The sequence below is a fragment of the Microtus ochrogaster genome (genome assembly GCF_000317375.1).
Source record: "Microtus ochrogaster isolate Prairie Vole_2 chromosome 14 unlocalized genomic scaffold, MicOch1.0 chr14_random_3, whole genome shotgun sequence".
NCBI lineage: Eukaryota > Metazoa > Chordata > Mammalia > Rodentia > Cricetidae > Microtus > Microtus ochrogaster.
The window spans coordinates 13,838,386-13,856,203 of NW_004949098.1; the positions used below are offsets into that span (position 1 = coordinate 13,838,386).

The window sequence follows — 17,818 nt, forward strand, 5'->3', positions numbered from 1 at the left end:
AGGTGTTCATAGGTTTGTGGGTTAAAATCTGGGTCTTCTATGCGATTCCATTGGTCGACTTCTCTGTTTTTATACCAATACCAAGCTGTTTTCAATTAAGGGATTTTTTGCTATAACAGTAACAAAATACAGTTGTGTGAATTGTAGCAATGATCATCTGGGAAAAGATTATTGTTTTTGGCCTTTGAATTGAGCAAACACAATTGTCCAGGAAGCAATCTTAAAATTATCAATGAATCTATTATTTACTATAAGAAACATTGATCATAGTCAATATTTTGTCAAACCATTTTTGATCCATTTCAAAAATATATGAAGAACTCAGGAAATTAGTTATTAAAAATTAATCCAATAAAAATATTTGTTACAGACCTAAACTGAAAACTCTCAACAGAAGAACCCAAAAATGACTGAGAGACACCTAAAAAATGTAGGGAAAAACTCCATTGCTGGAAGTGTAAACCGACAGTCACCTTTGGATCACACATCGTATTGAAAAACCTGAACAAACCCAGACTCTCCCAGAAGGAAGAAAAGAATCAAAAATCCAGGGCCAGCCTGTTCAGCGACCCTGCACCAGGAACTAGCTGAAGACAAAACCAGACTGCAATCCTGATAACAATCCCGATAAATAGGCAGTTTTCTCCTTGTGATTATCAGCTCGTTGTGTTTTAGGAACTAGTGGATTACGACCGTGGGAGTGGTCCCAAGAAGCAGGGAGTCCCCCTGCAACCACCATTGGATTATTGGAATTTATGACCCTTTTGGACGACTGGGCTGTGGCCTCTTTTCTCAAAAATTTTCTCTCTGGGTCACTAGAGGCCAAACTCCTCCCCCGGCAACCAAAGCCGTGTGTGCTACTTCAGCAAGGACAGCCTCCAGCGAGCCATGGGGGGCATGCCATCCTGAGACCTGAGTGAGAGTCTCCCCAGCATTGAGGGACCCCCATTATGTCTATATTTTTAAAGTTAGGCAAATATCTACCTCAAAACTTAGCAATACCTTTTTTGGTCCTAAATACAAAGTTTAACCATAAGAACATGCGCTCAGCCTTGCTTGGAGGCGTGGCTGAGCAGAGGGGCTGGGCCCTACTGTTCAAGCTGGTGAGCCTTACTACAGTCATGCTGCACTTCTATGCCCTGAGGCCCACGCTCAGAGTGGCCTAGCGTTCTAGCCTTGTTGGTCCTCAAGACAGGTCCCATGTTTGTAGCTTTGCATCTTGGACCCGCAGTTGCTCACAGTCAACTACAAAGTCCGAAGGTCTCGGCAACTCAAACCAAAAGAATATAATTCCCTTCTTTAGCATACTTTGTTCAGCGGCAAAATCCAGATCTCTACCAAGCCTATCACAAGATGACACATTAAGATTGCCAGAGACGCCAAACCAAGGTGCAATTGTGTCACCTTCAGCCAAAAACCTCTCCAAAGCACTCCGTAACAGCTCATTAAGAGCAAGAAAAATCAGGTGTGATGTTGAAGCGCCCATTCTAAAATCCCATTTTTCCTTTTAGTTTCATTTTAAACCTTTCACTTTGGTTGTGGCTCACTACAATGACTGAGTTAGGGGAGGGACTGGGATGCATAATCGAAAAAGAAATATTTTGATAGAAGGGGTCATTATGGGGAAAAGTAGAAACATGGTGTCAGCAAAACTCCCAAGAATCCACAGGGATGACCCCAGCTAAGACTTCTAGCAAGGGTAGAGAGGGTGTTTGATATGGCTTTCTCCTGTAATCAGATTGTTGACTACCCTAACTGTTATCATTGGACCTTCATCCAGTAACTGATGAAAGCAGATGGAGTGATCCACAGTCTAGCACTAAAAGGTTGGAAGAGGAATTTTATGAGCAAAGGGGAGTCAACATCGTGAGGGGAAAGCCCACAGAGACAGCTGACAGTTGACAAGAACTCTTTGCAGCTAATGAACTCCAGACTGTCTGCTAGGGAGCCTCCATGGAACCGACCTAAGCCATCTGCTTGTGGTGATAGATGTGTAGTTTGGTCTGTTTGTGGCCCCTAACAATGGAACCAAGATCTCTTCCTGATGCATGACATGGATTTTGGTAACTATTCCATATGGTGGGATGACTTCCTCAGCCTTGATACAGCAGGGAGTGGTTTGGACCTGCCTTAACTTGGAATACTATGCTTTGTTGACTCCTATCAGAGACCTTATCCTTTCTGCGGACTATACAGAGAGCTGTATAAAGGAGTTGGATAAGGGAACAAATGAGAAGATAGAGGGGAAATAAATTAAAAATTTAATAAAAAGAGTTGCTTTGGAAATAGGAGATAATAAAAAATTAGCATCAATTCTCAATTATTTTTCTGGTTTCCCTCTTTTCTTCCTTCCATCCTTCTTTTCTTTGATTGCACATTTTCTTACTCAATGTTTCCTAATTTGTTGTGACAATTTTTTAACACATCATTTTTCCTAGGACTGTCAATCTGAGATAGTTTTCTTAATGTTTATGCAAAGTTACTTGAATGAAATATTTCTTGGATTTTAACCAAATTTTCTATTAGAGCTCCTAGTATACTTCTGTTAGAGAGTTGTAAGCCAATCTTTCAGTGATTTCTCATGCTATTTGTGATATTATATTTGTCTTTGATTGACATCAGCCACTTTCATACACACTTCTCTGACATTTGTTTTTGTATTTGATGACTGCTTTGCATTGGCCCTTCCAACACAGCCCATATGCTCAGATTTTATAAACCAGACTTTTTCAGTGTGAACTGAGCTGCATCAGACAGGCAGGAGGAGCAAGATGAAGTCACAGACCCAGGTTCTCCTGTTATTGCTGCTCTTGGTATCTGGTGAGAAATTTCAAAATATTATAATACTTTAAGAGTCATATATGTATATATATATGAAATTTACAAAGTGTTCTAGGGTGTAATATATTTTATGTAAATTACACTTTGACAATACGTAATTGCAAAAACATTAAATGACAAATTTCATGTATATTAAATTCTGTTTTTTTATTATGCATGATCAAAGGTCTTCCTGATTTCAGGTGCCTGTGCAGATATTGTGATGACCCAGTCTCCATCTACTGTGGCTGTGTCAGCAAGAGAGAAGGTCACTATAAGTTGCAGGTCCAGTCAGAGTCTTTTACACAGTGCATTAAAGAAGAATCTCTTGAACTGGTATCAGCAGAAACCAGGGCAATCTCCTAAACTGCTGATCTACTGGGCATCCACTCGGGACACTGGGGTTCCTGATCGCTTCATAGGCAGTGGATCTGGAACAGATTTCACTCTCACCATCAGCAGTGTCCAGGCTGAAGATGTGGCAGATTATTACTGTCAGCATGGTTACAGTTATCCTATCACAGTACTTCAGCCTTCAACATAAACCTCCCCTGAGAGTCTCACCAGCTGCCTTCACCATATACTGCCTTGAAACTACATGGTCCCCCTTTTGCCTGATAGCAGGTGTGAATGAGGAAGTGGTGAAAAAGTTTACTAGGCTCAACAAAATATAATGGGTTTAATGTCTTTCATGATTTTTGGTATGGAAATACTTTATGTGATAATACATAGGAGAACTCGGAATTATTTTTCTATTCCTTCTGTAACACACTACCACAAACTGTTTCTTGAATTTGAGGGATTTATCTTACAGTTCTAGAGTTATGGTGTCCAATATAAAATTCTATGGGTTGATGTGATGATGATGGCAAACTGCATTTTGATTTTGAAGCTCTTGGAAAGAATGTTTTCTGCTTTTTTTTAAAAAATAGATTCTGGAGCGCTTTCCTACTTCTTTACTGGTGTCCACTTCTGTTTTTCCCTTTTCTCTCCATAATTTTTTTTAACTTTTTAAAAATTTTATTTAATTAAATACTTCTATCTGTATGTATGCGTGTTCATATTTCTAAGTGCATATGTGGCATGTTGTGTGTCTAGCGGTCAGAGGACACTTGAACTTGATTGTCTCTTTGTCATTTGAGGTTTGAGGATGGATTCCTTAGGAAAATCTTTACTAACGTGGACAAAAGTACTGGGAGGTTGAGGAGATAAATGTCTGCAACAGTATTGGAGCCCATCTGTAGTAATAGGAGCGGTGGGGCTGCATCCTGCCACCCGGCTAGCTTTACTCGAAATAATTACATGGACACTGTATTCTTATAAACACTGCTTGGCCCTTTAGCTCTAGCCCTTTTCTCGGCTAACTCTCGCACCTGGACTAACCCATTTCCAACCATGTGTGTCGCACCCCAAGGTGCGCTTACCGGGAAGATTCTAGCCTACGTCCATCCTGGGTCGGAGCATCATCTGTGTGTCTCAGAGAGCAGAGCTATCGCGTGTCTCTGTCTGAGGCGTCTTACCTCACTTCCTCTTCCTCCCAGCACTCTGCTCTGTTTACTCCACCCACCTATGTTCTAAGCTATGAGCCCAAGCAGTTTGTTTATTACTCATCCAATGAAATCAACAGATTGATATATGACACTCCCACATCACCCATCCAGTATGGAATGTGTATGTCATCTTTCTCATTGAAGAGGTTGCTTAGAAGGCCATGGAGTTAAATAACCTTGGTTTAATGGGCAGCTGATCCACATACAGCTTTCTCAGGATGAATGACTTCAGAAAAGTTCACTGCCTCCAGTATGAAATGGGAGAGTGCACAAGAAAGGCTTCTGCAACTTTATGTATCTGGAGCATCTCAAGAGGGCTGTTAGGAAATCTGTGTGTGTGTCACGCAAAAAAAAAAAAAAACAAACAAAACAAAAACAAAAAACCATAAACCTATGATCCCATCCCTGGTGTTGCTTTACTGATCCTGAGACCAGGGGCTTCTTGGTAGTAGAAGGGATGGATCATGAGGGAGTAACAGAACCTGGTAACAACGAAGATGCCACTCAACTGAAAAATGGATAATGAAAATGTGGTACACTTACACTATGGTGTACTACTCAGTAGTAAAAAAAAATGACATCTTAAAATTTGTAGACAGATGAATGAAACTAGAAAAAAATTATCCTGAGTGAGGTAACCCAGACACAGAAAGAAAAACACAGTATATACTCACTCGTAAGTGGATATTAGATATAAAGCAAAGAATAACCAGCCTACAGTTCACAACCCCAGAGAAGAAAGAAAAGAAGAACCCTAAGAGAGATGTACATGGATTCCCCCTAGGAAGGGTAAACTGGCAGAATGGAGGAGGAGGGAGGGTGTTAAGATAATAGGGAGGGGAGAAGGGGAGATGAGAGGGGAACATGGGGAATCTGTCAGAGCGAGTGGGTAAAGGACAGAGAGGGAGAGCAAAAAAAAAAGATACTTTGAAAGAGGGAACCATTGTGGAGTCACTGTGAAACTTGGAAGTCTTCAAACACCCATGAAACCACAAGGATGATCCCAGCTAAGAGTCGAACAATAGTAGAGATAGTACCTAAACTGCAATGGCCCTGTAATCAGAATGATGACTATCTTAGTTGTCATCCATAGAACATCCATCAAGTTACTGATCGAAGCAGATGCAAAGATCCACAAATAAGCACTGGGCCAAACTCCTGGAGTCCAGTTATAAAGAATAGCAATATTTATGAGCAATACCATGATGGGTATACGCACAAAAACAGGTAACTTGAGCTTGTGTGAGCTCACTGACCCTGGACTGACAGCTAGGGAACCAGCATAAGACCAAACGAGGTCCTCTGAATGTGGGTGACAGTTATGTGCCATGGGCTGTTTGTGAGGCCACTAGGAGACAAACAACTGTTTATCCCTAGTGCATGAACTGTCTCTTTGGGGCCCATTTCCTATGGAGGTATAACTTGGTCACCTCATAATGATGTTTTCTAGCTCCATCCATTTGCCTAAAAAAATTAAGATGTCATTTTTTCTTCTGTGTAGTACTCCATTGTGTAAATGTATCACATTTTTCTAATCCATTCTTCAGTCGAAAGGCATTTAGGTTGTTTCCAGGTTCTAGCTATGACAAACAAAGCTGCTATGAACATAATTGAGCACATGTCCTTGTGGCATGATTGAGCACTGTTTGTATATATACCCAAAAGTGGTATTACTGGGTCTTGAGGAAGATTGTTTCCTAATTTTCTGAGAAATTGCAACACTAACATCTAAAGGAGCTATACCAGCTTGCATTTCCACAAGTATTGTGGGAGTGTTCCCTTTACCCCACAACCTCTCTAGCATAAGTTGTCAACAGTTATTTTGATCTTGGCCATCTTTACAGGTATAAGATGGAATCTCAGAGTTGTTTTGATTTGCATTTCTCTGATGACTAAGGATGTTCAAGATTTCCTTAAGTGTCTTTCAGCCATTTTATGTTCATTGGTTGAGAGTTTTCTGTTTAGGTCTGTACTCAATTTTTATTGGATTATTTGTTTTTTTAATGACCGATTTCTTGAATTCTTTGTATATTTTGGAAATCAGACCTCTGTATGATGTGGGGTTAGTGAATATCTTTTCCCATTCTGTAGGCTGTCATTTTGTCTTGTTGACAGTGTCCTTTGCTTTACAGAACCTTTTCAGTTTCAAGAGGTCCAATTTATTTATTGTTTCTCTCAGTGTCTGTGCTGCTGGGGAAGTGGTCTCCTGTGCCAATGCATTCAAGTCTATTTCTCACTTTCTCTTTTAAAAGATTCAGTGTGTCTGACTTTATGTTGAGGTCTTTGATCCATTTGGACTTGAGTTTTGTGTATGGTGATATATATGGGTCATTTTCATTCTTCTATATGTTGATATCCACTTATGTCAGCACCATTTGTTAAATATGTTTTCTTTTTTCCATTTGATATTTTTTCCTTCTTTGTCAAAAATCAGGTGTTCAAAGGTATGTGGATTAATACCTGGGTCTTCAATTTGGTTCCATTGATTCTCTTGCCTGTTTTTATACCAATACCAGTCTGTTTTCAGTACTGTAGCTCTGTAGTAGAGTTTGAAATCAGGGATTTTGATGCCTCCAAAAGTTCTTTCATTGTATAGAATTGTTTTGGATATCCCGAGTTTTTGGTTTTTCTATATGAAGTTGAGTACCTAGTTTTTCCTAGGTCTGTGAAGAATTTGGTTGGGATTTTGATGGGCATTGAATTTGTAGATTGCTTTTGGTAACATTGGTATTTTTACTATGTTAATTCTACCTACACAAGAACACTGTAGATCTCCCCACTTTCTGGTGTCTTCTTCAATTTCTTTCTTCTGAGATTTAAAGTTATTGTCACACAAATCTTCCACTTGGAGTTACTGCAAGATATTTTATGCTATTTGTGGCTATTGTGAAGGGTGATGTTTCTCTGAATTCTTTCTCAGCCCATTTATCATCTGTGTACAGGAGGGCTACTGATTTTTTTGAGTTAATCTTGTATCCGGTTACATTACTGAAAGTGTTTATGCATTGTAGAAGTTCCTTGGTAAAATTTTTGGGATCACTTATATAAACTATAATATCATCATCAAATAGTGAGTGTTTGACTTCTTTCTGATTTGTATCCCTTTGATCTCCTTTTGGTGTCTTATTCTTCTACTTGGAACTTCTAGAACATTATTAAATAGATATGGAGAGAATGGACAATCTTGTCTTGTTCCTAATTACAGTAGAATTGCTGGGAGTTTTTCTCCATTTAGTTTGATATTTGCTGTTGGTTTGCCGTGTATTGCCTTTATTATGTTTAGTTATGTTCCTTGTATTTGTGCTCTCTCCAAGACCTTTATTATGAAGGGATGCTATATTTTTCCAAAGCTTTTTTCCAGCATCTAATGAAATGATCATGTGAGTTTTTTCAGTTTGTTTATATGGTGTTTTACACTGACAGATTTTCATGTGTTGAACTATCCCTGTATCTCTGGGATGAAATTGACTTGATCATGGTGGATGATCATTCTAATGTGTTCTTGGATTTGATTTGCCTGTATTTTATTTAGTATCTTTGAATCAATGTTCATGAGTGAGATTGGTCTGTAATTCTCTTTCTTAGCAATGTCTTTCTGAGGTTTGGTTATCAGGGTAATTGTAGCCTAATAAAAAAGAATTTGTCAATGTTCCTTTTTTTCTATTGTGTGGAATAATTTGAGGAGTATTGGTATTAGTTCATCTTTGAAAATCTTATAGAATTTTGAGCTGAAACTATCTAATCCTGGGGTTTTTTTTGGAGGGGAGGCTTTTAATGATTTTTTTATTTCATCAGCAATTACAGGTCTGTTTAATTTGCTTATCTGATATTGATTTAATTTTGTTTAGTGATATTTATCCAAAACGTTGTTCATTTACTTTAAGTTTTCAAATTTTGTGGAGTAAGGTTTTTGAAAACCTGGTGATTCTCTGTATTTCCTCTGTGTCTGAAAGAGATATTCTTAAACATCAAAATGCTGTTAGAACACAAGATGAATGACAAAGATCATCAGAACCTTCAGTCTATAGAATTCCATATAGACCAGTCATATGTTAAAGCAAATATTCTAAGACTTGACTAAGAACTAGCAGAAAACAGAAAAGAGATAAAGGACATTTTGAAATCTGTGGAGAAGGTGTGGAAGGAGGGAATGTTAGAGTCTAGGCAAAGCCCCAGGATCAGGGAGGGAACTTCTGCCAAAAGACTGAAGAAAGAAATATTACCCCAAATCGTGGAAATGTAAGCTCTTTCCCTGGAACACTGAATGCCAAACTATACCACAAACATGCCTTTACTGAGTCTCATAGTTCAGCGGTTCTATGAGAAAATTACAGATTGAGAAATGAGCTGTACAGATTGATCTCAGAGGGAAATAGACTGAGGATGGAATCTGAAGCGTCAATACATCATTTGAAAACTCCATGGAAAGGGTCAAGGATAACACTACTACACACATTGCACCCTTCAAAGTGTCAGATCAGAGATTCATAGAGAAATTTCTTTGTCAAAATGCCTTATTAAATTCATTTTCCAAAATAGACAAACTGAATTCCAGTTGATGAGGATGACTGGTCAGGTCTTTCCCTATGGTTCATAGAGAACACCATGTAATTATATAATACAGTGGGAGAAAATTACTATATCTTATTAAAGGTGTGTACTTTTATACTCATATTAGAAATGACATTTTGAATATCAGTGTTTGTATCATAAAATATCTGAATGTGTATGTATGCATATATGACATTGAACTCTTCCTAATTTTACATGTCTTTTGGGACATTATGATGTTCCAGTCTCCATCCTTTGTGACTGTACCAGCAGGAGAGAAGGTTTCCAGCATCTATTAAGTTCAGGCAGAGTCTGTTTGGTAACAATACCCAGTAGAATCACTTTGCCTGTCACCAAGAGAAACCAGGGTAGCCTTCTAAACTCCTAGTCTACTGGACATCCACATGGGCATCTGGAGTTTCTGATCAATTCAAAGGCAGTTGATCTGGGTCAGATTACACTCTCACCATCCACAGTGTCCAGGCTGAAGATCTGACAGGTTACTACTGTATGCAACATCACAGCCCTCTTCCCACAGTTCTTCACTATCCAAAAAACCTTCTTGAGAGTTTTACTGGATGCCTGCACCACAAACAGCCATCAGCATTTCCTACATCTGAGTTACAGCCAGTATGCCTGGCACATTAATAAAGAAGCTTGTAACACCCTGCGGCTTATTAATAAGCACAGTACTTTGAAGATTCATGGAGAACCATGAAGTTAAGTTTTCTGTGTTAATTGCTATTTTTGTTTAACAATTTACCACTGAATATGGATTGAACAAAAGAAATTCATCATTTTGTAGTTCTGGAATCCAGAAGTCCAACACAGGATTCTGTGGCCTGAAGGTAATTTTTTGCGTCTACAATTCTATGCCAAGTTTTTAAGATTAATTAGGTTTTATGTGCCTGTGCTTTCTACCTTTTTGTATGTCTTGTACTATGTACAAACAGTGCCCACAGCAGCCAGAAGAGGATATTGAGTTCCCTGGAACTGATGTCACATATAATAGTGAAGTGACATTTGGATGCCAGAAATTGATCCTGGGTACCAGGCAGAGGAATCAGTGCTCTTCACTGCTGAGACATCACTCCAGTCCTTACATTTCCATGTGATGGTTCAGGGAGATGCTATACATTTTGTTTTGATTTTCAGATATTGGTGGATTCCTCATTCTCAGCTTCTCTTTCATTCTAAACTTCTATTTCATTCTATATTTTTGTTTGAATTTTTGCTGTAATATATTGATCGTCTGAAGAGTATTTAGATTCCATTCAAATATAGCCCTCACTTTGAAAATGATCCTCTCATTTGCTTTCTTCTTATTCTTCTCCATTTTCTTTAAACTACTTCAGTCCCTCTTCTCTATTTTTTTGCCTTTGCATTGTTCTCTCCTCCCACTTTCTCATAAAATCACATACCATTTCTATTTAAGTGAATTTTAGAGTCTAAACTTAGACTGACGGTGTGGTATTTGGTTTTTTTTTGTAACACCATTTCTGCTTTCTTCCCTTCTTTAATGGGCCACATTCTTCTCTGATCTCTCCCTATCTTCCTTTGAACTGTGGAGCCTGAGAAACCTCACTTTCTTTTAATGGTTCATCTAATTTTGTGTCACCATGTTATATCTTCCAGTCTTTATATCTTATAACAATTAATATAATTTAACAATTGTGGAAAATAAAGTATTGTCCCCCCAAAGAAATACTGTGATATTTGATTTTATTTATGTATTCATTTAAAAGTATTTGATTATTCATTAAAGAACACAGAGCTTCAGTAGGAACAAAGTCTTGTAAACCATAAACAAGAGCTACAAATCCAAATATCTCAGAGCTGTTTAGGCAGGAATCATCCTATCTTTGTTAATGTTCTATTGTTGTGAAAAGATGTGATGCCCAAGATAACTCACATAAAAAGTGATTGATTGGGGGTTTGCTAACAGTTTCAGAGAACATTACCTTCATGGCAGGAAGCATGGTGACAGGTAGATAGACATGGTGCTGAGAACTTATATTATGACCAACTGTCAGAGAGAAAGAGACATGGGAGAGAGAAAAAATGGATGTGGTTTATTGATTTCTCTATTGTTTAGTATCAAATGAGCATTAATTTAGCAATTCATCATTCTTCATGCCTGTACCCTATGTGACAAGAAATGGTGTGGCAGGGTTCTCTGCTCAGGGTTTTCCAAATTCCAAAGTGTGAGGCTGTCTAGAGGGCTCTGAATGTGTATGTATGTATGGCATTCATTTCTTCCCAATTGCAGGTGATGACTCAGTTTCCATCCCCTGTGGTTGAGTTCTAGCATTCTTTACTCTCTGCTTCTCATTTGTCAATATGCTGCTAGCAGCTGCTTCAAGATCTTTCCACTCTGACTTTTGCATTAAAATAGTTGTATGTTTGACTGTGTTCCCAAACAATCTATGGTTGCAAGCAAGGGATAAGGATTCTTCAACTTGCTTTTATAGGTGCTTTATCACAATAACAAAAAAAGGCAAGAACACATTCTTATGAGCCTGGAAGTAATGTCGTCACTGATGTGGTTCTTTCCTAAATGGAGTCTGGCTCTCTAGTCAATATGGAGAAGAAAATTGGATTCTACAACACCATGATAACACTACAGAGCCCTAAACTAAAAGGATAAAGGAACAATATGAAATGAAAATGCTGAGTTGTTCTCATGATTTGATTTTCTTTTACAACTAGATTCAAATGAAGTAATTTTCATGTTTAACAATTTCCTTTCCATCTCAGTTTCAGTGAACAGACTTTACAAGATTCAAGGATCCTTTAGAAGCCATTTACAAATTCTTGTCTTTCTACTGTCCTTCTCTTTCGGAAATACAGCCTTCAACAATGCGCATATCTCTAAATAAAGATGTTCATAGTCCTTCCTCCTTATCTATCATGTCTATTTACTCAGAAAATGTTTTTGGGACTGGAGAGTTGTCTCATTGGTTAAGAGAACTCACAGACTGCTCTTTCAGAGGATCTAGTTTTAATTTCCAGTACCTACAGGGTGACAGCATAATCTGTAATTCCATTTCCAGAGGCTCTGAATTCCTCTTCTGGGTTCTCTAGGCACCAAGCTAACCTATCATACACAGAAATGAATGCAGCTAAAAAGACACAAATTAAAAAAGGATAAAGGGGGCACTAGTATCATCTCCATTTCTCTACTAGTATGCCTTCCATGACTGTTGAGGCTAATGGGTCACTAATGGGTTTATCTTAACTGTATGTTGCAACAAGGGTTAAGGAGTCCTCAGCCATGACTGGGTGCTTTGAATTCTTCAACCTCCTTGTCTAACACATATTCAGAGAATCTCTTCCTGAGTGGCCCTTCTGAGAACTTATAGGATATATGGGCCTCTCCTTAAGCAGGGCAGATTTTGTTCATGGAAGTTACATCCTAAACCTCGAATGAAGTAATAAATTTTCACATATTTAGGAACCACCCTCCTGATATTTATCCCTGATTTACTGCCACAGAAACAGCCAGACATACTATCTGGAAGCCCCATAGATAAGGGTCTGTGGAGAATGGACTTGTTTATGTAGAAGCCAAGTAAAATAGCTGTTTCCATTACTGTATAAGGGGTTGTGACTAGAGTTGATGAGATACAGACTAGGCCTCCAAAGATTGACTGAGAGAGTGTAATTGGGTCATCTCAATATCTCCAGTGCATCATAAATAAATGGGAAAGAAGTTCATCTGAGAAAGAAATTCAAGATCATATGCAATATGATCATCTATTTCATAATTTTAAAATTATTGTGGCATATTGGACTTTCCACAGGGCAGGGCACCTTGACTGCTCTTTAGACTGGAGAGGGAGGGGGAGAGGAGTAGGGGGAGGGGAAGAAGGGTGGGAGGAGGGGGAGGGAAATGGGAGGAGGCTGAAACTTTTTTCCCCTTTTCTCAATAAAAAAAATAAAATCTTCACCATAAAATAAAAAAAAATATTCAATTTTTAAAAAGGACCAAGATTTGTAAATCATGTTCTAGGATTTGCTCATAACATCTCACTTCTTTTATATGAAAATCTTCATCAGATCAAAGGTTCTTGTAAAACCTCTCTCAAGATCACAGGTCTAAATCCCATTGGCCCTGAATTTGCACATGCTGTATGCAAATGCTACACACATGAGTAGCAGCAGCATTCCACAGATCACCATGCATCCACATTTAGCTTATTTCTCTCCTCTGTCCTTGCCAGGGATCCAGAGCAACAAGAGCCCTATGGGTTGAGTAGGAAACTTCATTTCAGAAGCTGAACTAAGGATTCCAGACTAGTTAAAGCAAGGTTGCAGCTGAACATTTGTCTCAAGCTTGCAAGGGAGACTCAGAGGACAATATGAAAATCTCTTGCTGGGTAAGGCGAAAAGAACCAGACAAAGGGAAGAAGTCCCTGGTATGAACCAAGTGATACAAAATTTTATATTTGAAGGAAACCTAGCAGATGTAACAATCATGTTTCCTGAAGCAGCCTACAGAATCCCATGGTGAATGTCTGGGATCTGTGGAGAAAACAATATACATAAGAGGCACCTTATGTCAGCACCAGAATCCAAAGGTTCCAGGTGTGCGTGTGTGTGTGTGTGTGTGTGTGTGTGTGTGTATGCACACAACGCGCATGTGCACATATGTGTGTGTGTGTGTATGTGTTTGAGTGTTAGTGCACTTTGCAAAGGTTACTCTCATTGGCTCTCCCTCAGTCTGTAATGAGAAGCAAGTCTGTTCAGCAATAGGTCTTTACTCTCAGTTTGTGGAGTGCAACCTATAGCCAAAATTGTTTGGAGTTTTTGTGGAAACCCTCTTGTCAACAACTCATTTAGATGTAATCCATTCCTGACACTGTAGGTTCCACTTGATGATCAAAGATGTCTAGTTGAGGTTTTGTCTCCTTTGTTATTTGTTGATTCAATTTAGATTTCTTTCTTTCTTGTGTGTGTGTGTGTGTGTGTGTGTGTGTGTGTGTGTGTGTAAGCATCCATTAAAGTATGTTTTTATATGATTCCACAAATGGCTCTTAGTGTTATCTGTTCCTTCCTATATTCCCTTCCTTACTGTTCCCTTTCCTCCCTTACATATCTCATTTAACATGGAGAAATTGTGCTGGTGGCTAACTAGAGACTTCACCTCTATTGATTAGTGTTAATGGTACTGAAGCATACTCAACATTCTTCCAGAGGAGAAAGGTGACCACTAATCCAGCTATAAATTCTGTGATCTAGAAAGGCTTTGGGAGTAACCAACTTCAATTTAATTGGATTTAATGCCCATGCCATATAATGTAACCCATGTCTGACACTGCTCTTGTGGTCAAGAATATGAGACTAGATAGGTCATGGGCTTATGGGAAACTCAGATATGACTCCTAATTACATTCTGTTATACCCAGAGGTCATCATCATATTCTCTTCACACATCAACACAGAAACATCTTCCTGAAGTGGATAGGAACTAATACAGAGACTCACTTAGAGACAAGATGCAGAGAGTGAAAGACCTTAGAATTTTCAGTATTAAACAAAATGTCTTCATTAAACTCCTCCCTGCAGCTCAAGGATCTCTGTGGAATAAGAGGGGTGAAGACTGTGAGAGCTAGAGGGATGGATGACATCAAGAAAACATTGTCTTCCACACACAAGAGTTCTGATGAACATAGGAACTAACAAAGACTTTGGCAGCCTTCACAGGTCCAGCACAGGTCTTAGCTAAATGGGGTCCCAGTGGTGAGAAATGTAAATCCACATGGGTTTCCACACACAACTAAGAAACTATAGCCATGTACGTACATCTTAAAAAGTGAAAACTAATTTCTTCAATGGACACTCAGTGTGGTTTCAAAGCACACTTAAGAGCAGGCCCATGCCCACCAGTAGATGGATAACATGAAATAAACTCAATGGTATTTTTGTAGATTTTTTGGCTTATATTTCTTTGTTTGGGCATTTGTTAGATTACTGGTGTTTACTTATATATTATAGTTTTAACTTTTGTGTTTTATGGAGTCTCTTTGTGTGTGTATGTATATGTATTTTGTCTTGCTTTGTCTTTCTTAAAACATCAGTATTTTTCTCTTATTTAGCATTCTTTTTTTTTCTAAAGAGAAAGAGAAAAAAATCATGACCACATACCACATAAAGATGTGTCTGCAAAATGCATATGTATGTATATCATATGTGTAATCCAACATTCTTTTTAAAGACATTAAAAATTTATTGTGTCTCTATGTGTGTCCTGTGTATATTTCCACATTAATGTGGGTTACTACATGGACCAGAAGAGGGGATTGAGTTCTTGTAGATTTCTATTGGAAATTTGTAAGCTGCTATCTTTCAGTGATTGCTCATGTTCTCTTTGATGATATTTTTAGCTGTTGTTTGATACCAGCCACTCTCACACAAACTGCCCAGGCATTTGCTTTTACTTTTGCTAGCTGATTTGCATAGGCTCCTTAAGAACTGCTTAGCTGCTCAGAATTTATAAACCAGGTCTTTGAAGTGAGATGTGATCATTCTCAGACAGTCAGGGGGAACAAGATGAAGTCACAGACCCAAATTGTCATGTCCCTGATGTTCTGGGTGTCTGGTGAGGAGTTCAAAAGTATTATAATCATTTCAGAGTTACTTATTTGTATATAAGTAATTTTCAATGTGTCACAGGACATAATATTTCTTACATAATAGTATTTTGACAATAGGACATTAAATGACAAGTCAATTGGCATAATCTGTTTTTGTGTATCTCTGTATGTTCATTGTTCTTTCGTGATCACAGATATCTGTGGCGACATCCTGATGACCCAGTCTCCATCTTCCATGATTATGTCAACAGGGGAAAAAGTTTCTGTCAAGTGTTGGTCATGCTGGAATCTGTTTGTCTACTATCAAAAAGAATTTAGCCTTGTACCAGTAGAAACTAGAGCAGGTTCTTAAACTGCTGGTCTGCTTGGCATCCACTCAGGACACTGGGGTCTTTAATCACTTCATAGGCAGTGGACTGAGACAGATTTCACCATCAGCAGTGTCCAGGCTGATGACCTGGCAGATTACTACTCTATGTAGGAGTATAGCTATCCTCCCACAATGCTTCATTCAGCCTCCAACAAGACGCTCCTCTGAGAGTCTCACCAGCTGCATGCACCACACACAGACCTGGACCTGGACATTTTTCCCTTCTGTGTGAGAGCATGAACATTTTTGAAACATTCATAAAATAGTTTGTAGATCCCAGTCAAACTAACAGGTTCAATATTTCTTATTATGTCTTTTGTTTATATATATATATTCATTTTGGTATTTTGGTTATATATATATATATATATATATATATATGAATGAAAATGCAGAACAGAATGCAATATTATCTTTCTATTCCTTCTGTAACAATTTACCATAAACTCTGTTGCTTCAGTATTAGAGATTTATCTTTTTATAGTTATGGTGTTCTGGTATCCAACATGTGACTCTCTGGGCTGAAATAATGATGTAGGCAAACATCACTTCAATTTGCTGCTCTAGGAAAGTGTTTCTTGCTTTTTCTAGCTTCAAGAGGACAGTTACTTCTTTATTGCCGAACATTTCTTTAGATTTTCTTTTCTTTTTCATAAGTTCTCTTTCTTTTAAATTGCAGTTCAATTAATTTCAATTTTTATGCAAGCATACATGCATGTGTACATGTATGTAGATATACAAGTGCAATCAGAGGATGACTTTGACTTGATTCTTTTTTCCTGTGTGAGTTCTGGTATCAAAATCAGATCCCATGTCAAGCTTTGTGGCAAGTGTCTTTGCCCTCTGAGCAATCTTACTTGACAATAAATTTATTTATTAGTGTATATTCATTGTACACAAATATCATAAAATCAATTTTTTTCAAGTATAACATATATCTAGACCACACCCACTAACCACCCTCATTTCCCCTTCCATTTCCTGCTGTTACAATGTATGGCAATCTCTCTTCTATTTGTATCACACACACATATACTTATGTACATGACTACATACACACATGTATTTATTTGTACACACATATTACACACATACCTGTATATACAAATATACTTGTACATGCAAATTTACAATCACACACATAAAAAAAGAGATATACATACATACATATACTTGTGAATATGCAAACATAACACACAACATATTTAGGATTCACAAGGAAAGAAAATGTATTTTGCTTTTGGAGCCTGTCCTGGATCTAGCTGTTTTAGACCAGCCTGGCCTTGAACTCACAGAGATCCTCCTGCCTCTGCCTCCCAAGTGCTGTGATTAAAGGAATGTGCCACCACCTCCTGGATTTTTGCTGTATTTCTGTGGCCACATCTCCTTCAGAAGACTACTTATCTGCTGTCCAATAGTGGAGACTTAGAAACCGCTTTCTATTCCAATGTTGTATATAATTTTGTGTTACCATACGCTAGTCTAAAGTCTTCCATCACATACAAATTAGTAGAATTTAGTGCTTTTAGATGGTAATAATTTGTGTTCCTATGTAAACAATATGCAGACTAATCTCATCAATATTCTTATTAGGAAATTCACTAAGCACCTATTTTGGAGACATAGCTGAGAATGAGAGTGTTAGAGACTACATAAAATTGCTGGGAATTTCCAAATACTTTAAAACTGTTTGCTTGGAAATCAGAGTGTCCAAACTTTCATGATGTGGTTGTGCCTAGAAACACAGATATTTCAGGAATTTCCCAGGAAAATATTAAAATGATGTGAACTAGGCTGATTCTGCCTTTGTCTTCACTGTGACAAAGGATTTGAGGAAGCCGGGCGGTGGTGGCGCACGCCTTTAATCCCAGCACTCGGGAGGCAGAGGCAGGTGGATCTCTGTGAGTTCGAGGCCAGCCTGGTCTACAAAG

At 38.2% G+C, this 17,818-nt stretch overlaps 1 gene segment (V, D, J or C); it reads left to right on the forward strand.

Annotated features, from left to right (window-relative positions):
• The first annotated feature begins 2,771 nt into the window (after positions 1–2,771).
• On the forward strand, positions 2,772–3,364 carry LOC101991685. The segment is given in 2 exon segments: positions 2,772–2,820; positions 3,024–3,364. Coding segments are annotated over 2 exon segments (390 nt in total).
• The last annotated feature ends 14,454 nt before the right edge of the window (positions 3,365–17,818 follow it).